General features: G+C 35.2%; 1 protein-coding gene across 2 annotated transcripts in view; it reads right to left on the reverse strand.

Moving 5' to 3' along the window:
- The window catches only part of LOC131033838 (acyl-CoA-binding domain-containing protein 6), a 109,962-nt gene that overhangs the window by 33,981 nt on the left and 59,122 nt on the right, over positions 1–16,859 (reverse strand). For both annotated transcript variants that reach the window (XM_057965131.2, XM_057965130.2), the window contains exons 8-11: positions 12,822–12,888; positions 12,584–12,645; positions 12,211–12,350; positions 11,982–12,108 (exon numbers count right to left, since the gene is read on the reverse strand). In XM_057965131.2, coding sequence (XP_057821114.1) covers positions 11,982–12,108; positions 12,211–12,350; positions 12,584–12,645; positions 12,822–12,888 — 396 coding nt within the window. The remainder of the gene's footprint in view (positions 1–11,981; positions 12,109–12,210; positions 12,351–12,583; positions 12,646–12,821; positions 12,889–16,859) is intronic.

Raw genomic sequence — 16,859 nt, forward strand, 5'->3', positions numbered from 1 at the left:
GAAATTGTAATTTGTAATGATGTATTTACTTTTGGTTTTACAAAAACTATTTACTATATTGCTTTCAGGCTTCCAGCCATCAGCATTCCTCGTGAGGATGCGATTTTGTAGATACTTTGCATTTAAATATATCTAGAATCAGCTTGTTTCTTTTGTGTTGTCATTTATTGACTCATTGGATGCATCTTCTCATTTAATTTTGCAAAAAAAATGCATTTTTTATTAAATTTAAGCATGTTTTTAAGTTGCCGAGTTTTTCACCGAGTTTTCCAAGTTTTTGCCAAGTTTTTTTCCCAGGGGCTTGGCGAGTTTTGCCAAGTGGCGAGTAGTTCAACTTTGTGTGTGACTACCTTCTCCATTGTTTCCGTAAGTGCCATTATTGCCTCCATCATTCTACTTGTGTTCATATGTTGCATCATTTGTGTCATTAGTTGCACTATTTGATGCTGTCCTCTAACAAGATAATTTAAAATCTGCACAATAGTGCCCTCATTTTGGTCCCTTCTATCACCCATGTTTCTTGTAGCTCCTTCACCAAACAAGTCTGCAATAGAAACTTCTTCAATCTCCAGTTGCTTTAGTGGATCCTTTGGCCTCCTATATTAATATCTGTGAGAAACCCCTAGCTGTATAAGAAATTTCTGCTAACAAAACCTTGCTCAAACTCCCACTAGTTGGCACGATACACTGCTCTGATGCCATTGTAATATGCTGGAGTCTGGACCAAATATTTGAGCCATTTTTTCAGTTTTTCTTTAATTTAATAATGCACACATTTCGTCAAGCAGTTTGCATTAGGCTGATTCTGAGATAGCTTTCAACTTGTTTTGTAGGGATAGTGTAATTAATTAACATAAAATTGAATTCTTGCTTCAAATTTCAATCACATTTCATTTAAATTAAATCATTGCATATTGGAAAATCAACAAATAATTATTTCATAGTTTTGTGCATTGTTGTGCAGAAATTACATACAGAAACTCGAACTCTTTGCAAAATAACAATATTCAAAAATTTAATTGCCGACCTCTTTATGCACTGCTAACAGATCAAACAATTATTATAGCACCTCCTTATGCCTCCAACAACATATACGGCACCCTCTAGGAGTCATACAGCAGTCCCATATGTAATGTCCCCTCCTAAGGGTACTGGTAGAATATGGATTAGATTTTTCAATATATTTAACAATGAACAGTCTTTAGAGAAATGATAAGAAAAACTGTTATAATGATCCTTATGTTTAATAGAAAGACTGATAAAGTTTAATTTATTGGCAAGGAGGAATTAAATTTGCCTTCTTGACGATAATTGACCCACGGTACATATTATTTTTTTTGCATCTTCACTTATAACGAATTGATTGTTGCTCCTGAAAGTTGTCCTTATAATCAAGCAACAATCTTCATATAACTCTGCCTATGAATGTATTATAGGTCTTAAAATGATCACTTTATAGATATGTATCTAATAATGAAGCTTTTCCTGATTCAAATCTTTGGACTATGTGCTTCTATACTTTACTGTCTACAGCCCATGTAGAGTTATCTGAATCTAGTCAATAATCAACACTGCATATGCTAATATCGCTGATGGAGGTATGTTGCTCATCCCGATTTGGAGATTTACGCTTCTAATAATGAGTAACGGTGCTGTCTCCGATATGAATATGCAAGCCTATAGCTGAAGGTACCAAAGGAAAATGCTTTATAGTGCCAATCTACTGCAGTATCGATATTGCTCCTTATTAAGTATGTCCTGCGGTTATATGAATCCAAATAATCATAAAGTGATGCCTCTATATGTCTTGCCAAATGAACGAGGAGTTGTGTTTCAAAACAACATCTCCCGTAACACCTCTCTTTCCTTTTTGACTAATTGCACCCTTTGGTGGTTAATCGATTGATAGTCGGTTCACATCGTTCCTTCATAATTATTCCTTAGTATTGATTTTGACTACAAAATCCATTAATAATAATAATCGATCATTTTCTTTAATTATATTGATAGATGATGGTTAAGTATGTTGCTTGCATATTATCGTATTCAGTAATAACTAAAAAGATGCATCCTTAGCGGCTCTGTATGTTTGTCCCCCATCGACACAATAGCGGAGGTCTCTGTGCCTTCCATCGGGAAGGATGGTTATCGTTTGTTTGGAGGTTATCAATATTTAGTGGCAGTAATATTGATATCGATTACTACCCAGGAGTCTCGAAACTTCTATTTGTGTCCACATACTCAAGACGAACTACTCACACAGCAGCAGAAGATTAATGCGCATCAAAGTCTAGCATTTGAACTATTACCACAGTGCCTAAATACGGAGATATTATATTGGAAGATATAAACATCATCTGTATTAATATTTCGACTTTTCCCAAGGTAATCAGCATCTTCCTTCATCACTGTCATATATAATCTTGTTTATTCTGATCGCTATTCTAAGTCAATAGATGATAGAGATACTCTCAGTACTTAATATGATGATCTTTATTTTTGGAATCCGTCTTTAGGAAATAGTCTCATTTGTACGACTTCATGATCTCCTTAGTTTTTAGTTATCTCACCGAATACTATATTTTATTATTACTTATGTATTGATATTACTTATATTATTATTATTTATTACTTTAATTGTATTTCAAAGTATAATCTTTCATCAATGGTCATGATTTCGTACATGTGAGAGAGTTGTTTCACCATGAGAACTTGGGTGCTTGCAAGTCTTTTATGCCTTGATGGATGGATAATATATCAATCTCTTACTTGACTTAATCCTTTGGGAATAAGATGAAGGATTCACAGTTGTGCTGCTTTGCAAAAGATATACAACCTGTTTGTTGTTTACTAGCTCAAAGATGGGGACATGACACCATATTAGGCAGTGATTCCTTTACATACGTTGTACCAGCTTGTTGACTATGTTTTGACCCCTTAAAATTCCACATCCACCATTTTGTTCCCCAATGAATGGTACAGCGCCCCTTTGACTACAATGACTAACATAGGAATAACCTAGGATTGGCTACACAAGGCTTTGAGCCTCTCATATAGTATTTTGATTCTTCTTGGGCAGAATAAGAGATGTATGGCTTCCTTTGGGAGCTAGTAGTTTAGTATAACTGTATACTTAGCTTAATAAAATATTAATTTAATTTCCATTAACACTGAACACAAATTCATTAGTATTTTTAGTTTCCTTTCACTATTCATGTACACCACATTAACAAATTAATTATTTGTTGGCAAATCTCAATTAATTTGTACATGGATTTAGAAGCCAACAACTGTAAATAAAATCCTTGTTTCTTCATTTAAGCACAACTGTGAATCCTTGATGAATCCACCATAAATTTTACTAGGAAGAAATATTTCGTCATCGAAGGCTCTCTATGGTTGTCCTAGGGTTTGAAGTTGAACTCATGGTCCAAACCTTACAATGAAGAAATAGAATATACAAGATATGAAAATAATCTCCTTCCTCTTTTATAACTTTCGAGAAGTTATATTTTAAATTCACCTTCATTAAAATAATATTCTTTTTAGCCCACACAAAATGACTATATTATTTCTGCTTTTGGCTTAAGTAACTTTATAAAAATTAATCAAATACAAGTTGTCTGCAACCTTAATTTAAGGCAACTTAATGTAATTAAATAAATTATTCATTTTAGCAGTGTTGAGGTGCATCGGCAGTGATGGAGCCTAATTTTTCTCTGCAGGCATCTAAGGCAATGGTTGCATTTTGGGGGAATGTCTCGGAGGAGAGACTTTCGAATGTCTTCTATTTTGAGGAACCAGACTTCATTGGCAGTGTCAAACTGAACCTAGGAGATGAATACCTCCATGCTCAATACAAATACAGGACCAAGTGGACATTGCTTCCTTATTTGCCACATGGTGTTTTGAGCTGCTCAAGAAGGAAAGGGTGAGGCGGGTGGTGGAGTGTTGTGTGAAGGAAGAATGGAGGGGAACCTTGGATAGTTTCATTCGGATGTCAAGGGATGGAGAAGGCTTTGTATGCCCAAATGGAGCTTGGCTCCATGTTGGTGAGTTTCGTCCTCCCCTCCATTCTTATTTGGTGTGGAGTGCGACGTGTAGCAAGGAGGTTCGCAGGGTGACAACGCAGGTGGGTCTATGCGGGATTGTAGACTTTCTGGAAGCTGGGGCGAGGGAAGACGTGAACAGAGAAGTGGCAAAATAGGGACCCTTTGGGACAGCGGCTTTGGAGGGCAGCTCCTCATCTTTTGCGAAGAAGAAATGTGGTCGGCCAAGAGGATTGAGAAGCTGCAAGACAAAACGAACTATTTGGATTGGCTTCCACTCAAAGATGACGACAACCCGGCTAAGGACGTAGACCAATTGGAGACTCTGTAGGGAGACCCGGCGAAAGGCAAGGAGATTGTTCTCGCAAGTTGAATTGGGTTTCATGTTTTTTTGTTTGTAATTACAGTAAACTTGGTTATTGGGGTGGCTAGTTGATTAAGTTGTGTTATGACTGTAGATGGAGTCCTTTGGTTTTGTCTGGACATCTCTCGTATCTACTTTTGAACTCTCTCGAAGTATGTATTTTGTTTTTCGAAATTAATAGAATGACATAATTACTGAGCAAAAAAAAAAAATCATTTTCTAAATTAGCCTACAAGAATAGGCTAATGGAACTCCCTCAAATGCCTATGTCAAAGAAACGGACATTACATCCCTCGGACATGTCACAAACAATCAGATTGTCATATCCAAATCCTTGTTCCCAAGTGTCTTCCAGCCACATTTGATACTCCCAACCTCCTCTATGGAAAATCATTGAAAAAATCTATTTAAAAAAGTTACAAATTGAATCTTCGTGCCACAAAATGTCTTTCTAGGGTCTGTGGGCCCCACCCAAACCCTAAGCAAATCATAAAAATCCTTATTAATGTGTGTCTGGTCATTCAAAAAGAGGACATTTCTAAGAGATTCCCTAGTTTAGGGATGTTGTCGAGACTTTGATACATCCTCAAGACACTTAAGGGACTCCCAAGTGTTTCCCAACCCACTCGAGACTCCTAACATCATCCGTGGAAAATCATTGAAAAAATCTAAAAAATTGGATCGTCGTGCCAAAGAAGCAATAATCAGCATTGAGTCGTGATTAATCGCGAATAATCGTGGATCGCCAAGTTTGCGGATTTTTTCCCCATATAAATCGCGAGAAGTCGTTGACTATCAGTCAACGATTTTGGACGATTAATCGCGACTAAAACCCTGTAAAATCGCATTTAAATCGCAAAAAATCTGCTGGCGAAAAAACTGACATAAATCCTAACGCAACCTGCGAAAATAGGTCGATTTCAGGTAGGGTTAGGGTTCTAATAAATCTGGAAAAAAACTGCAAACATTTCAGACATCCCTAAACAGCCCGCAAAATCCCTAAAATGCACAAATATGTTGTGAATCTACTATTTGTTGTGAAAACAAAAGTTGGCCCCTAGGGCACTCGCATGTTTTGCTCGGCTCCACCTCAGAAGCTGAGAAAAGGGTGATCGTGACTTCTTTGTGGATGAAAGTGCAACATACTCTCTATGGACCAAACTCCCTCTCGATCTAGTCAGTGAACAAGCCAGAATAGCATAGTACCCGCCTGCTACAAGTCATCCCCTATCCGAAATTTTCGTGCGGTGGTAAGATAATGCAAAATCACAATGAAGGAAAAATCCAAGTTTTTTTTCCAGCGGCAATAGTTTTTTTTTCTATTTATTTATAATGTCTTCCAGCAATAGTATTTTTTATTTATTTAATTTTAACATACGATTTAATTGTTTCAAATAGATTTATTTTTAATAGTTTTAGGTTCTGAAAAAATTTATTTGTTAATTAGAATAAATAATTTTAATTTATTAATATAATTATTATAATATACATATTTTAATTTATAATGTTTAGTAAATGTTTAAAATATTAAATATACATTGTAATAGATTAATAGTTTAATATTATATATTTTATAATTTAATTTATAATAAATAAAAAATGTTTAATAATATAATATTATTATATATGTTCATAATAGATTATATTTATAGTATAATAACTAATTATTAATATTATATTGTTAATTCAAATTAACATATTAATATTATATAAAATATAATCTTGTAATTTATATTTATTATTTCTTATTATATTATTAATTTATTAAATTGTATATAAGATAACTATATTATATTTATTTATAATATAATAACTAATTATTAATATTATATTGTTAATTCAAATTAACATATTAATATTATATAATATATAATCTTGTAATTTATATTTATTATTTCTTATTATATTATTAATTTATTAAATTGTATATAAGATAACTATATTATAATTACACTTTTTTAATTCTTGTTCTTAGGTTATAAAAATGTACATATTTATTATTTTTATTTGCTTATAATATCTCTATACTATGGAAATGCCCTTAAATACAAAAAAAAAATAGTTTTTGACTGTTCTACTTCAAATTTTTTACATTTTTCTGTATATCCGATTTTTTGCCAATTTTTTCCCGATTTTTTCAAAAAATCTTATACTTTTGGTTTGCCGATTAATTCCACAAACGATTAATGCTTCTTTTCATGCCACAAACTCTAACCCTAATGGTCTATGGGCCCCACCCAAACTGTAAGCAAACACAAAAGTCCTTATAAATAGGCATCTAAGCCTCACTCCAAATCACTCCCAAGTTTCGATAGCAAGGTTGAAAGTTGCAACAAGCTGCAAGCCTACAAGAGTGAGGACTGCAAATGAGGGTATTAGGAAGAGTGAGAGTAAGAGCAAGCAAAAGAGCAAGTGCAAAGTCTTCATCAATCAACCATTGAATCAATGCATTCTTCAAGATTCAAGATACCCTTTTTGTTTATCTTCAATTTCATAATTTCAACTAACTAATAGTAATTTAGGCCCTAGGCTTATTTAAATTTTAGTTTTACTAGTATGATCTAATTTTTTTTTAAATTATAGAAGTAATATTTACCTGTTCAAAATTATTTGTTAAATTATTTATAAATGTTTTTTTTGCAATTTAAACAAATACTTGATTAAAAATTAAAATTTAAAAGTCAAATTAGGATTTCATGTTTTGTGTCCTCTACATATGTCCTTCATGTGACCTAAAGTAAAGAAACAAAAAGAGAGTCCTTTTGTCTTGAGCCCATGCAAAATTTATTATTTAATGACATTATGACATTTATGGTAACCATAAAATTTGTTTCTTGTAGTGTCATTATGAGTTTTGCTCGTCACAACATAAGTGATGAAGAGGATCAAGAAGAACTTATGGGCATTCAAAGACTCCAAGTACAAATGGGTGGTGTTGACGCAATTAGTTCTATTGGCATTGTCACCTTTCCATGTTATTAGATGATTTTGTCAAGGATCCCTTTGATAAGGAGTTGCCTTTAAAACAATTTCCAACTAGATTGCAAGAAAGTCCTAGGGCAACAAGGGGTACCAAGCTATGGAAAATGTCATTTCTGTCAACTTGAATTTCAAGGCAGTTTCACAAAAGTAAATGCACACCTTTATGTCACAAGCCAAGGGGTTAGAATTATTCAATGAGCAAAAAGGGAGATGAGCCAAATGATTCCATTAGCAAATTCTTCTTTGCCAATGGCATTCCATCCATATGGCTCATTCTCCTTATTATAAGAAGGTTGTGGCAAAAACAAACAAACCAAAACCATTATATGTGCCACCAAAGGACACGAAATTGAGGACAAAAATCTTGGATAAGAACTATTCCAAAATTAATATTCTAATTTCTAATAAAGAAAATGAAAGCCACCTAGGTTAGTGGATGCATCATAATCATAGATGGATGGATAGATATCAAGCATCATTCAATCATCAAATTTATGGTCACATGTATTGAAGGCCCTTAATTACTTAGGTCTCTTGATTGTTCAAGGCACCACCAAAATGTTGATTTTTAATTTCAAATCCTTAGAGATGCTATTGAGAAGGTTAGGCATAGAATGTGGTGTAAGTAGTGACAGATGCAACATATGTGTGCAAAGCTGCAAGAAATTCATTGAGGTGGCCTACAAGAATATTTTGTGGACTCCTTATTGTGTGCATACCATGAATAATGGACTCAAAGGCATAAGAAAGATCAAGTGAATCACAGAGGTGGCTAATGATGCTAGAGATGTGCAGATCTTTATCTACGACCACCATACTTCACATGCACTCTTTAGAACCATTGAATTGATTTGCAAGAGGCATTGCAACTAATGGTCACAATACTTAGGGAGGAAAGTGACCCGACTCTATGTCAGAGCAGGGGAGGAGAGTGAAGGATGTGGTAAAAAGTGCCACCTTTTGAGTTAATGCAAGATACATTGTTACCATTATTACTCTAGTCTTCAAAAATATTAGATGTGAACACAAATGCACCTCACCTTGGAAAGTCCCCACATTAGAGTCCTAGAATGAACACTATCATTCATCGTTGATGGGAGAAGCTCAACAATCCCTTGCACATGGCTAACTATGCATTGAACCCGGAGTGGTACGTGCAAAGTCTTGGAAAAATTGCCTGCAATATCCCCACTCTAGTCAGTCTCAGTGACTGACGCATTAGCCTATTATTTCGGACTCTCGTAGGCTAACATTTTGGATAGAGAGTCTCAATGGCAGTTCCACTTCTTCAGTTCAATCTTGTTTTCAGTTGCAGGACTTTTGCAATTAATGTATGGGCTTAGTTGAGGGACTTACTATTTATAGTAAGTCAATCTGGCAGTTGTGATATTTTTAGTCAAGGCACCTGGACACATGGGGGTTATTCAATGTTGACCCCAGCGTCTGACAACATGACAAAAGACTAAATATTGAGGGAGATATTAATATTTTAGTGGTCAAGTTATTTAATTAACTTATATGGATATTCTAAAGCCATAAAGTACCTTTATTAAAATTATAAACCACTTAAATATTATAAAGTGACTTTTAAAATCACTTAAATGAATTTGCACGCCCAAAAGGTTAATTAAACTATAAGAATTGAATTAAATACATTTAAATGTATTTAATATGAAGTTGGGCATAGTTTTCTTGGAATTTGTGCTTTTTGGGGATACAAGGGAAAAAGAGCAATTCAAACTCTATTATTGTTGATTATTTGAAATTGCTTTGCTTTGCTCTGTGGATTTTTTGAGACAAGGGTTTCGGAGGGTTTGCTATTGAAGAACGAAAATTCTTCATGGATCTGTGATTTTGAGGCTGTGAAAGATCAGCTGAATTATTGCAATTGTGAGGGCTTCATCCAAGAGTCTTACTGCACTTCATCAAATTATATTTCCTTCAGTTATTTGCAGATTTTGAATAAGGAAAGGGGCATTCAGGTTTGGACGTCCCAATTTGCAGCATTTTTTATTCAATAAAGCAATCGTACAATTCCTTAATGCTGGCTGTACAATTTCTTGCTTGGCACGTGTGGGCCTGGAAAGGGGGTTTTGACCAAGAGGGCCGAAATGCCTTCCAATTTGCATTTTGATTGCACAGTTCCCAACACATAGCATATACAAGTGGGTTTCATTTATTTTCTGGCCTGGAGAATTCATATTTTGGACTTGTACACTCATTTTGGTCAGTTTCCTAGTTTTGGTTGGCAAACTTCAGAATTCTTCATTTACAATAAGCTGAGGACCTACAGGTATGCAATTAGCAGTAGAATTAATTGTAACAATCATCTTATTCATAATATAGTTGCAATTGCTCTCAATTCTATATCTATTCAGTTTTATGAGCAATTTTTGCCTGGTGCACTTGTTATTTTTTATTTAAAATTGTTCTACACAAGCCAACATCATTCATTCTAACTAAAAAAAAATTGCCTCTTAGGGGATATTCAAAAGAGGCCAAGATGGATAGGGAGACTGCCACAAGAGGATCTAATTCTATGGTGGACTATGCATGTGCCTAATTCTTTGACAACCATACAAGCCATTCATCTATTGTCCAAGGTCAATTTAATATAAATATATAGATATCCAGCACTTTAATTGGTCATTCAATGCAATATCATATATGTGTATTTCAAAGTTTAATATGTAATTCCTTGTATTTTTTTTTTATAATTATTTTTTAAGTACTATATACATCATTCATATTGGTCATTCAATGCAATATCCCACTGTCATTCCCCTGCCATCCCCAAATCAAGGGAATCATAATTGTTGGCCAATAACTGTTCTGATTTTCACACATAAAAGCACTTACTTAAAACAGCTAACACTTCTCTTGCTCAACTTATACCCAGGGGGAGGGGCTAGGGCAACAACAAGGGCTTCCTGCAGAAGGACAAGAACCAAGCAGTTGGAAGCAAGACCCTGCCATCATTGCCTTAAATTGAGCTCATGAAAGCTGAGAATCAGCCACTGTATCCTGCAACCTTATGTCCACCCAGGGAGTGCTACAAGTCAACAATTGCATTAGAACTTGAGAATTGTGAGTGTTGGAGGCAGACTTTGGGGTTGTGATCACTCCCACTGAAAAATGGATTCAGGCTAGAAGCTTTTTTAATGTCTTTATTTTACTAGCTATTTTTTTTACACCCGACTGTTGTTCAGCCAACATGATTGCCCTCACTTGTCTTGCTAGTCTCAATGGCAGGTTTTGGTGAGGCCAAGTGTCAGCCCTGAGCAGGCAACCTATAATTTTGTGTTCAGCAGATTGACAACAAAGACATTGGAAAAATAAAAAATTCAGATGCATGCCTCTCTAGGTAAATTATTTTATCACCTATATGAATAACTACATATTTTTTAGCTCCCAAGATAAATCCACCTCAATACAGATAAATTTTGAGAACAGATGGAGTAAAACTTATTTTTCTCTTCTCAAGTTTTTGTCTCTTAAATTTGTTTTGTTTTTCTTATATCAAATGTTTTAATAATAGGAATTAAAAGATTGATTTTTCTATTCCTTATATTGTAATCAAATTCTTGTGCTTTCGGCCCTTCTCAAAACAAAGATTTAATATTCAAATTGGTATTATGGGATTGTTTTGTGTAATGAAAACCATCTTGATTACATGTTTCTTACAAAATAGGCTATTATTTACAATTTATGGAATATAGTATAATGCTCTTGCATTCCCTGAATATTGCTACTGAGGGAAACTCATTTCCATTTCATGAATCATGACTAAAAGATTATTGTTCATGCTCATCTGAAAATTTAAAATTTGCATTTATTTAACTATCCATCTGTTTATTTACATGTGTGCACACACAAGCCCATCCCTGATTCTAAACCTACACGGAATCTGTAAATGGCATTGGACACCCACACTCATATCTTGACACACAAACAGCAGTATTTGTAGACATTTACTAGTTTAAACGTCTACAAATAACAACCCCAAATGATCACTGATTCAGTGAATCAGTTTACTCACATCATGCTCACCTAAGGGATACATCTATAATTGTTTTAAATTTGTCTTTGTATTAGCACATTTAATTCATTACCTTGGGTTTCACATATTGGATGGCACTAAATCTTCAAACCCAAATGATCACTGATTCAGACCAGTGTGAAAGTGGAGGGCAGTTTGGGATTTGCTTTGATATAAATATATGATGTGAAGTTGAACTTAAGGCCTCTTCTTTTCACCACAACAACAAACCTCAAAGAAACAGAAAATATAACTGAGAAGGCACTTCAAACACTATAATTTTAAAACTAAGGTAAGGCAATTTGTATTTTGGTCTGAGCACTGTAAATTTGTTATTATAGTCAGTCGCTGCCATATGTTTAGGTTCCAGACATTTTTGATACTGACTACCTTCCTGAATAGTAACGAAATTTAAGGAAGGCTCTGGCTCAAAAATTTCCAGTTTATTCCCAATAATATTTTGAGTTACTAGGTCTGAGTTTATTTATAAAGTTATAACACTTGTAAAAAACCAATACTAACAGATGGCATTACTATGTATACTTACAGTCTGCAAGTCAAGGACATGAAGATCATTGAAACATGAAGAATGAGAACCACCACCAAAAATCAGAAGATATTTATCAGCATGAACAGCAGCAGTGTGATCAGACCTTGGCGATGGAGGAGTACCACTACACAAGCAAAGCAAATAAATATGCAATAAATGAAAATTCAATGGCAATAAGATCTTCCAAGACTATGTAGCACAGAATTGTATATAGTAACTTGCTTACACAGCTTCTATAGCATCCCATGTCATTGTTTCCAAGTCCAAAATATTCAAATCATTCAAGAGACTCCTCTTAGAGTCCTCGCCACCAAACATAACTAAATTGGACCCAACAAGAGTCACAGATTGACCTCCACGTGCAATCTGACAGAAAACATACATAAATATCACTGGCATTGCAAAATTATTCCCTATAATATAAAGAACAGTACTTTCAACAGAATGAAAACTAACAAAAAGCAAATCACATGATGAAATAGATAGTTCTAAACATGTCTTCCAAAAGTAAATAAGCATGCAAGAATTTGTTTTAGAACTTGACAAAAACAACAATAAATGGAAAATGAATCAAAGCAAACAATGACAAGAAACAGTACCGGAGCCTTTCCATAAGACTTTAATACAGACCATGTAGAGGTCTCTGTGTCAAAGCATTCAACTGCACATAAAAAAATATCCATTTTCAAAGATGAGAGTATGCATATATATTAAAATATGGACAGTAAAACAAACAACAGATACGTATAAAATTGCTTGGCAAGAGGACCATGAAATAAGAATCCAGCCATCATGAATTTTTAATCAAAATAAAATTTGAGAAAAGAAATACTCCACCTGTTACTGTATCAGATGGATCTTTGGTATGTCCAGCTACAGCTAGCAGCTTATTGCCCCATCGGATCTTTTAAAACAAACAGGTAAATTTAGTTAGAACATCTAAGAAAAGTTCTGTGATAAAATCAAACCTAATACAGTTGTCAGTGCACAGCTATTTTAGATGCTGCAAAGATGTTTATATAGAAATGAGAATGACCTGAAGCGTGATATTTAGATAACAAACTTCAATAACATTAAGTAATGTAACAATTTTTTATCATTTTTTTCTCATACCACCCACACATTCAAAATGCAGTTCATTTTAAATAAAGAAGACCTGATAGACATGAACATCAAAATTACCATCAATTTCCATCCAGGCTGTGGAAGTGATGAAAATAATACCCTCAGGCTGAGACAAATTACAAGGAGAGAGCACTTGTCCTATGCAAACAAATGCCCCTAACTCTAACCATTTATATCGAGCTCATAGACGGATAGACCTATATCTAGGCATCCGCTCTCATGTTATATCAGATGAAGCTTCAAAGCATCTTACTTGGCTTCATTGGTATGCTGCTTCATTTAACTTGCTTTTTCTAAATAATACATCATATTTGAGGAAAGGAAAAGTTTATAGAAACTACTCAACACAGCTCCAGTAGGGTCTGTAGATGAGGATATAACAACAATAAAACAAAAAGTGAATAAAAAGCTTATAACCAATTTGCTATAGGAGACATGGACAACAGTTAATAGAAAGACTCTAAAAGAGAGCAAGCAGAATCTGTGTTAAAAGTTTTCTGATCAGATTGAGACACTGGAACTCCCAAGCTGCTCCAAGATACAGTAGCAGGATCCTTTCAGATCTTGTAGGGAGAGTTTTCATTAGTTCCACATATTTCTATTTGGTCAGATCATGATATTGATATCTTCAACATTTGAATGGAATTTTATTGGTGCCAATCGCAGGCAACAGAATTCACTATAGGCCAACAAATGAAGGATACAATTTAAGACAGCAGGAGCATTGAGACTGTCGTCCATAACCTCTTTGGCCATCCCCTGTATGGTCACCTCCAGACTTTTGATGGTATTACTATTGATCATTGTGGCAGGATTGATAGCCAGATCGGATTAAGCTTGATGTTGAGGGGCCTCATTTTGGGGTGGTGCTTGCAGGTCAGGATGACCCAACACCCACTGAACAGGGGCATCGTTTAACTTTGTGGCATCCTACTGGTCAGTTTTTGTTAGTGTACTCCTGCTGGTTGACTCTTACGGGCATCCCCAGTTTTAAATTTTTAATTAAATCTATCTGTTAAACATGTTAAGCGTGAGAATGTGTGAACATAATTTATCATTATGTCTTCTTGACTGTTTTCTTAAATCATTACTGAAAAGTAATGTCATCATTAGTCTTACACTAACTTACCAGGTACACCCATCCCAAATGGGTCAGATTCTCTACAGGTTTGTCCAAGGTACCACCTGGGCAACCCAGGTACATCCTCAAAAAGCCAAGGCATACCTAGGCCATAGACAGGTCGCCCGGGCAGTACCCAAGGCAAACCTGGGCATTACCATAGGCCAAACAGCCTTAAATGTTTTTTAAAATATCTTTGATAGAAAACACAAACCCTAAAATGTAAAACCAAATAAAATAAGATCCTAAAACATAAACACAAAAAGAAAAATGCAACTAACCTTTCATTCTAAATTGCCCAAACTCGTGATTTTCAAGAGCAAAGTGTTGTGACGTTTTCACACATCGCCCCATTGCAAATGGGGACCCTTGCTTTTTTTGCTTTTTTGGGTTTGTCTTTTTAGGTTTTTTAGGGTTTTGTCAGTTAGCCTTTGCATTTTGAGTGTCGCCGAGGGGATCACATGGATAGCAAGTCCGGCTTGAGTAATGTCTATGTCCTGAAATTTGGCTAAGTCTGGAATGTCCTGAAATTTGGCTAAGTCTGGAATATCCTGAAATTTGGCTAAGTCTGGAATGTCCTGATCCTGAAATTTGACTAAGTCTGGAAACTGAAAAACCTCAAAAAGCTAGATTTTGGAATATAACTCCTGGAGGTCTGAAACCACTCTCAAACATCCTGAAAGTATATATGGAACTTATACTTAAATGTTATATTCCATAAAAATTATCCTGATAGAGAGTTCAAAAAGTCAAATTTCGCTCCTGTCCTTCACTGAGGATCCAGAGCGAATTTCGCTCCTGTCCCTCCCAGGAGGACCAAGGCGAAACGCTCCTGTCCCTCACCAAGGGACCAGGGCGATAATACTTATTTGAGCCATTCCTGACCTTGTTTGGACGAATTGAGACATCAAAGGCATGGTGAAGGGCAAAATGAGCATGATAGAACATTCAGACTTGATCAAAAGCAATGAAATGATGAAGTTTTTGCCTAGAACGTCAAATTCGCTCCTGTCCCTCACTGAAGGACCAGAGCGATTTTCTTTATATGCACAATTTTAGACTTTTTTTTCGACATTAACTTTTATTCATAGCATGAAGCAGGATGATATCTTCCCTAGCAAAGACATTTCATGGTGAAAAGTGAAGCATTTGGGCCTGGAGGACAAAGTTCGCTCCTATCCCTCACTGAAGGACCGGAGCTTAAAATCCAACATCACTTTGTCCTTGCAGGATTTGAGCGATTTGACGATTTGAGGAGATCAAAGGAGATATGTTTCATCAGTTGAATATAATTTGGAAGTGCCTTCGTGAAGGAAAATGGACCAAAAATGCAAAATCGCTCCTGTCCCTCAGTCAGGGACCAGGGCGAACTCAGTGGTAGCTCCCGTCCCTCTCTCAGGGACCAGAGCGAATTTCCTCATAAGGCATGTTTTGGGCAAAAAGCAAGCAAGTTTTAGGTTTGAAGCAAGAAAGGAGGATGAAATAAACCCGTTGAAGACAAATTGAAGATTACAAGACATCAATAGGAGACTCATATTGGCCTAGGCGCTCCTGTCCCTCAGTCAAGGACCAGAGCGATTTTTGCCTTAGGCCAAATTTTTGCCAAGTTAGAACGAGATCCAGGCCAAAGATGAATGAAAGGGTGCACAACGAGACCATTGAAGATAAATTTTGAAGTTAGCAAAGTATGATGGAGCCTACAAATGAAAATTCGCTCCTGTCCTTCAGTCAGGGACCAGAGCGATAGGTTTGTATCTTTCCACCTTTTCAAAATTTTTGGCGCTAAAACATTCTTTGGATTTTATTTTAAATGCTAAAGATCAATAAATTTGAAAATTCAATTAAATAGCATTTAAAATTTTCGCATGAGCATTTATTAATTAATTTTTGCCTTTTAAAAAATCGAATTTATTAAAAAATATAGGCATTAAATTAATTAATTTAAAAGTGGAGCGCTTGGGGTTTATTTGTTTTTACAAAGGTCGGTCTTGGTTTTTATTTAGAAATTGTTTTAAATTACCTTATTTTGGCAAAGTCGGCCTAGAAATAAATGAGAGGAGAGCGCCTATAAAGGAAGGTGAAAATTTTCATTTTCACATCATCATTCAAACTTCATTCACATGCGATTTAGAGGTGTGCGAATTGTATTCAAAGGAGAAGTGCGAATTTAGCAATGGAAAGTACGAAGCATTATCAAAGGAGTGCGAGTTTCAAGTGAGGCGAATTTGCTATCATCAAGACATTGAAGACCCTCCCAAAGGTGGCGAATTGCTAAAGTGGACGTTCATTTGAAGAGAGACCACGTTGATGCTTCAAGCATTGATTTTTGCCTAGACGATTCCCTTTATTTTGCATTTTAGAGTTAAACTCTCAAGTGAGGTATGGCGATGTGATTCCTTGTTTTTGATCGTCATAGCTTCAAATTTTGAATTTTGAAATTTTGAATTCCAATAGCTCAATCGTTTTTTAGGAAATGATAATTCAAGGACTTATCATGAAGTTTCCTAAAATTAATTTAATCTATGCTATACATTGCAAAATCTATTACTAATTTTGAAATGTTGTGTAGGTATCAAGATGGCGACTCCAAGCTCAAAAGATCTACAAGTCGGAGGACTCTTCTCAAGGAA

Source organism: Cryptomeria japonica, chromosome 9, assembly GCF_030272615.1.
Source record: "Cryptomeria japonica chromosome 9, Sugi_1.0, whole genome shotgun sequence".
NCBI classification, from domain to species: domain Eukaryota; kingdom Viridiplantae; phylum Streptophyta; class Pinopsida; order Cupressales; family Cupressaceae; genus Cryptomeria; species Cryptomeria japonica.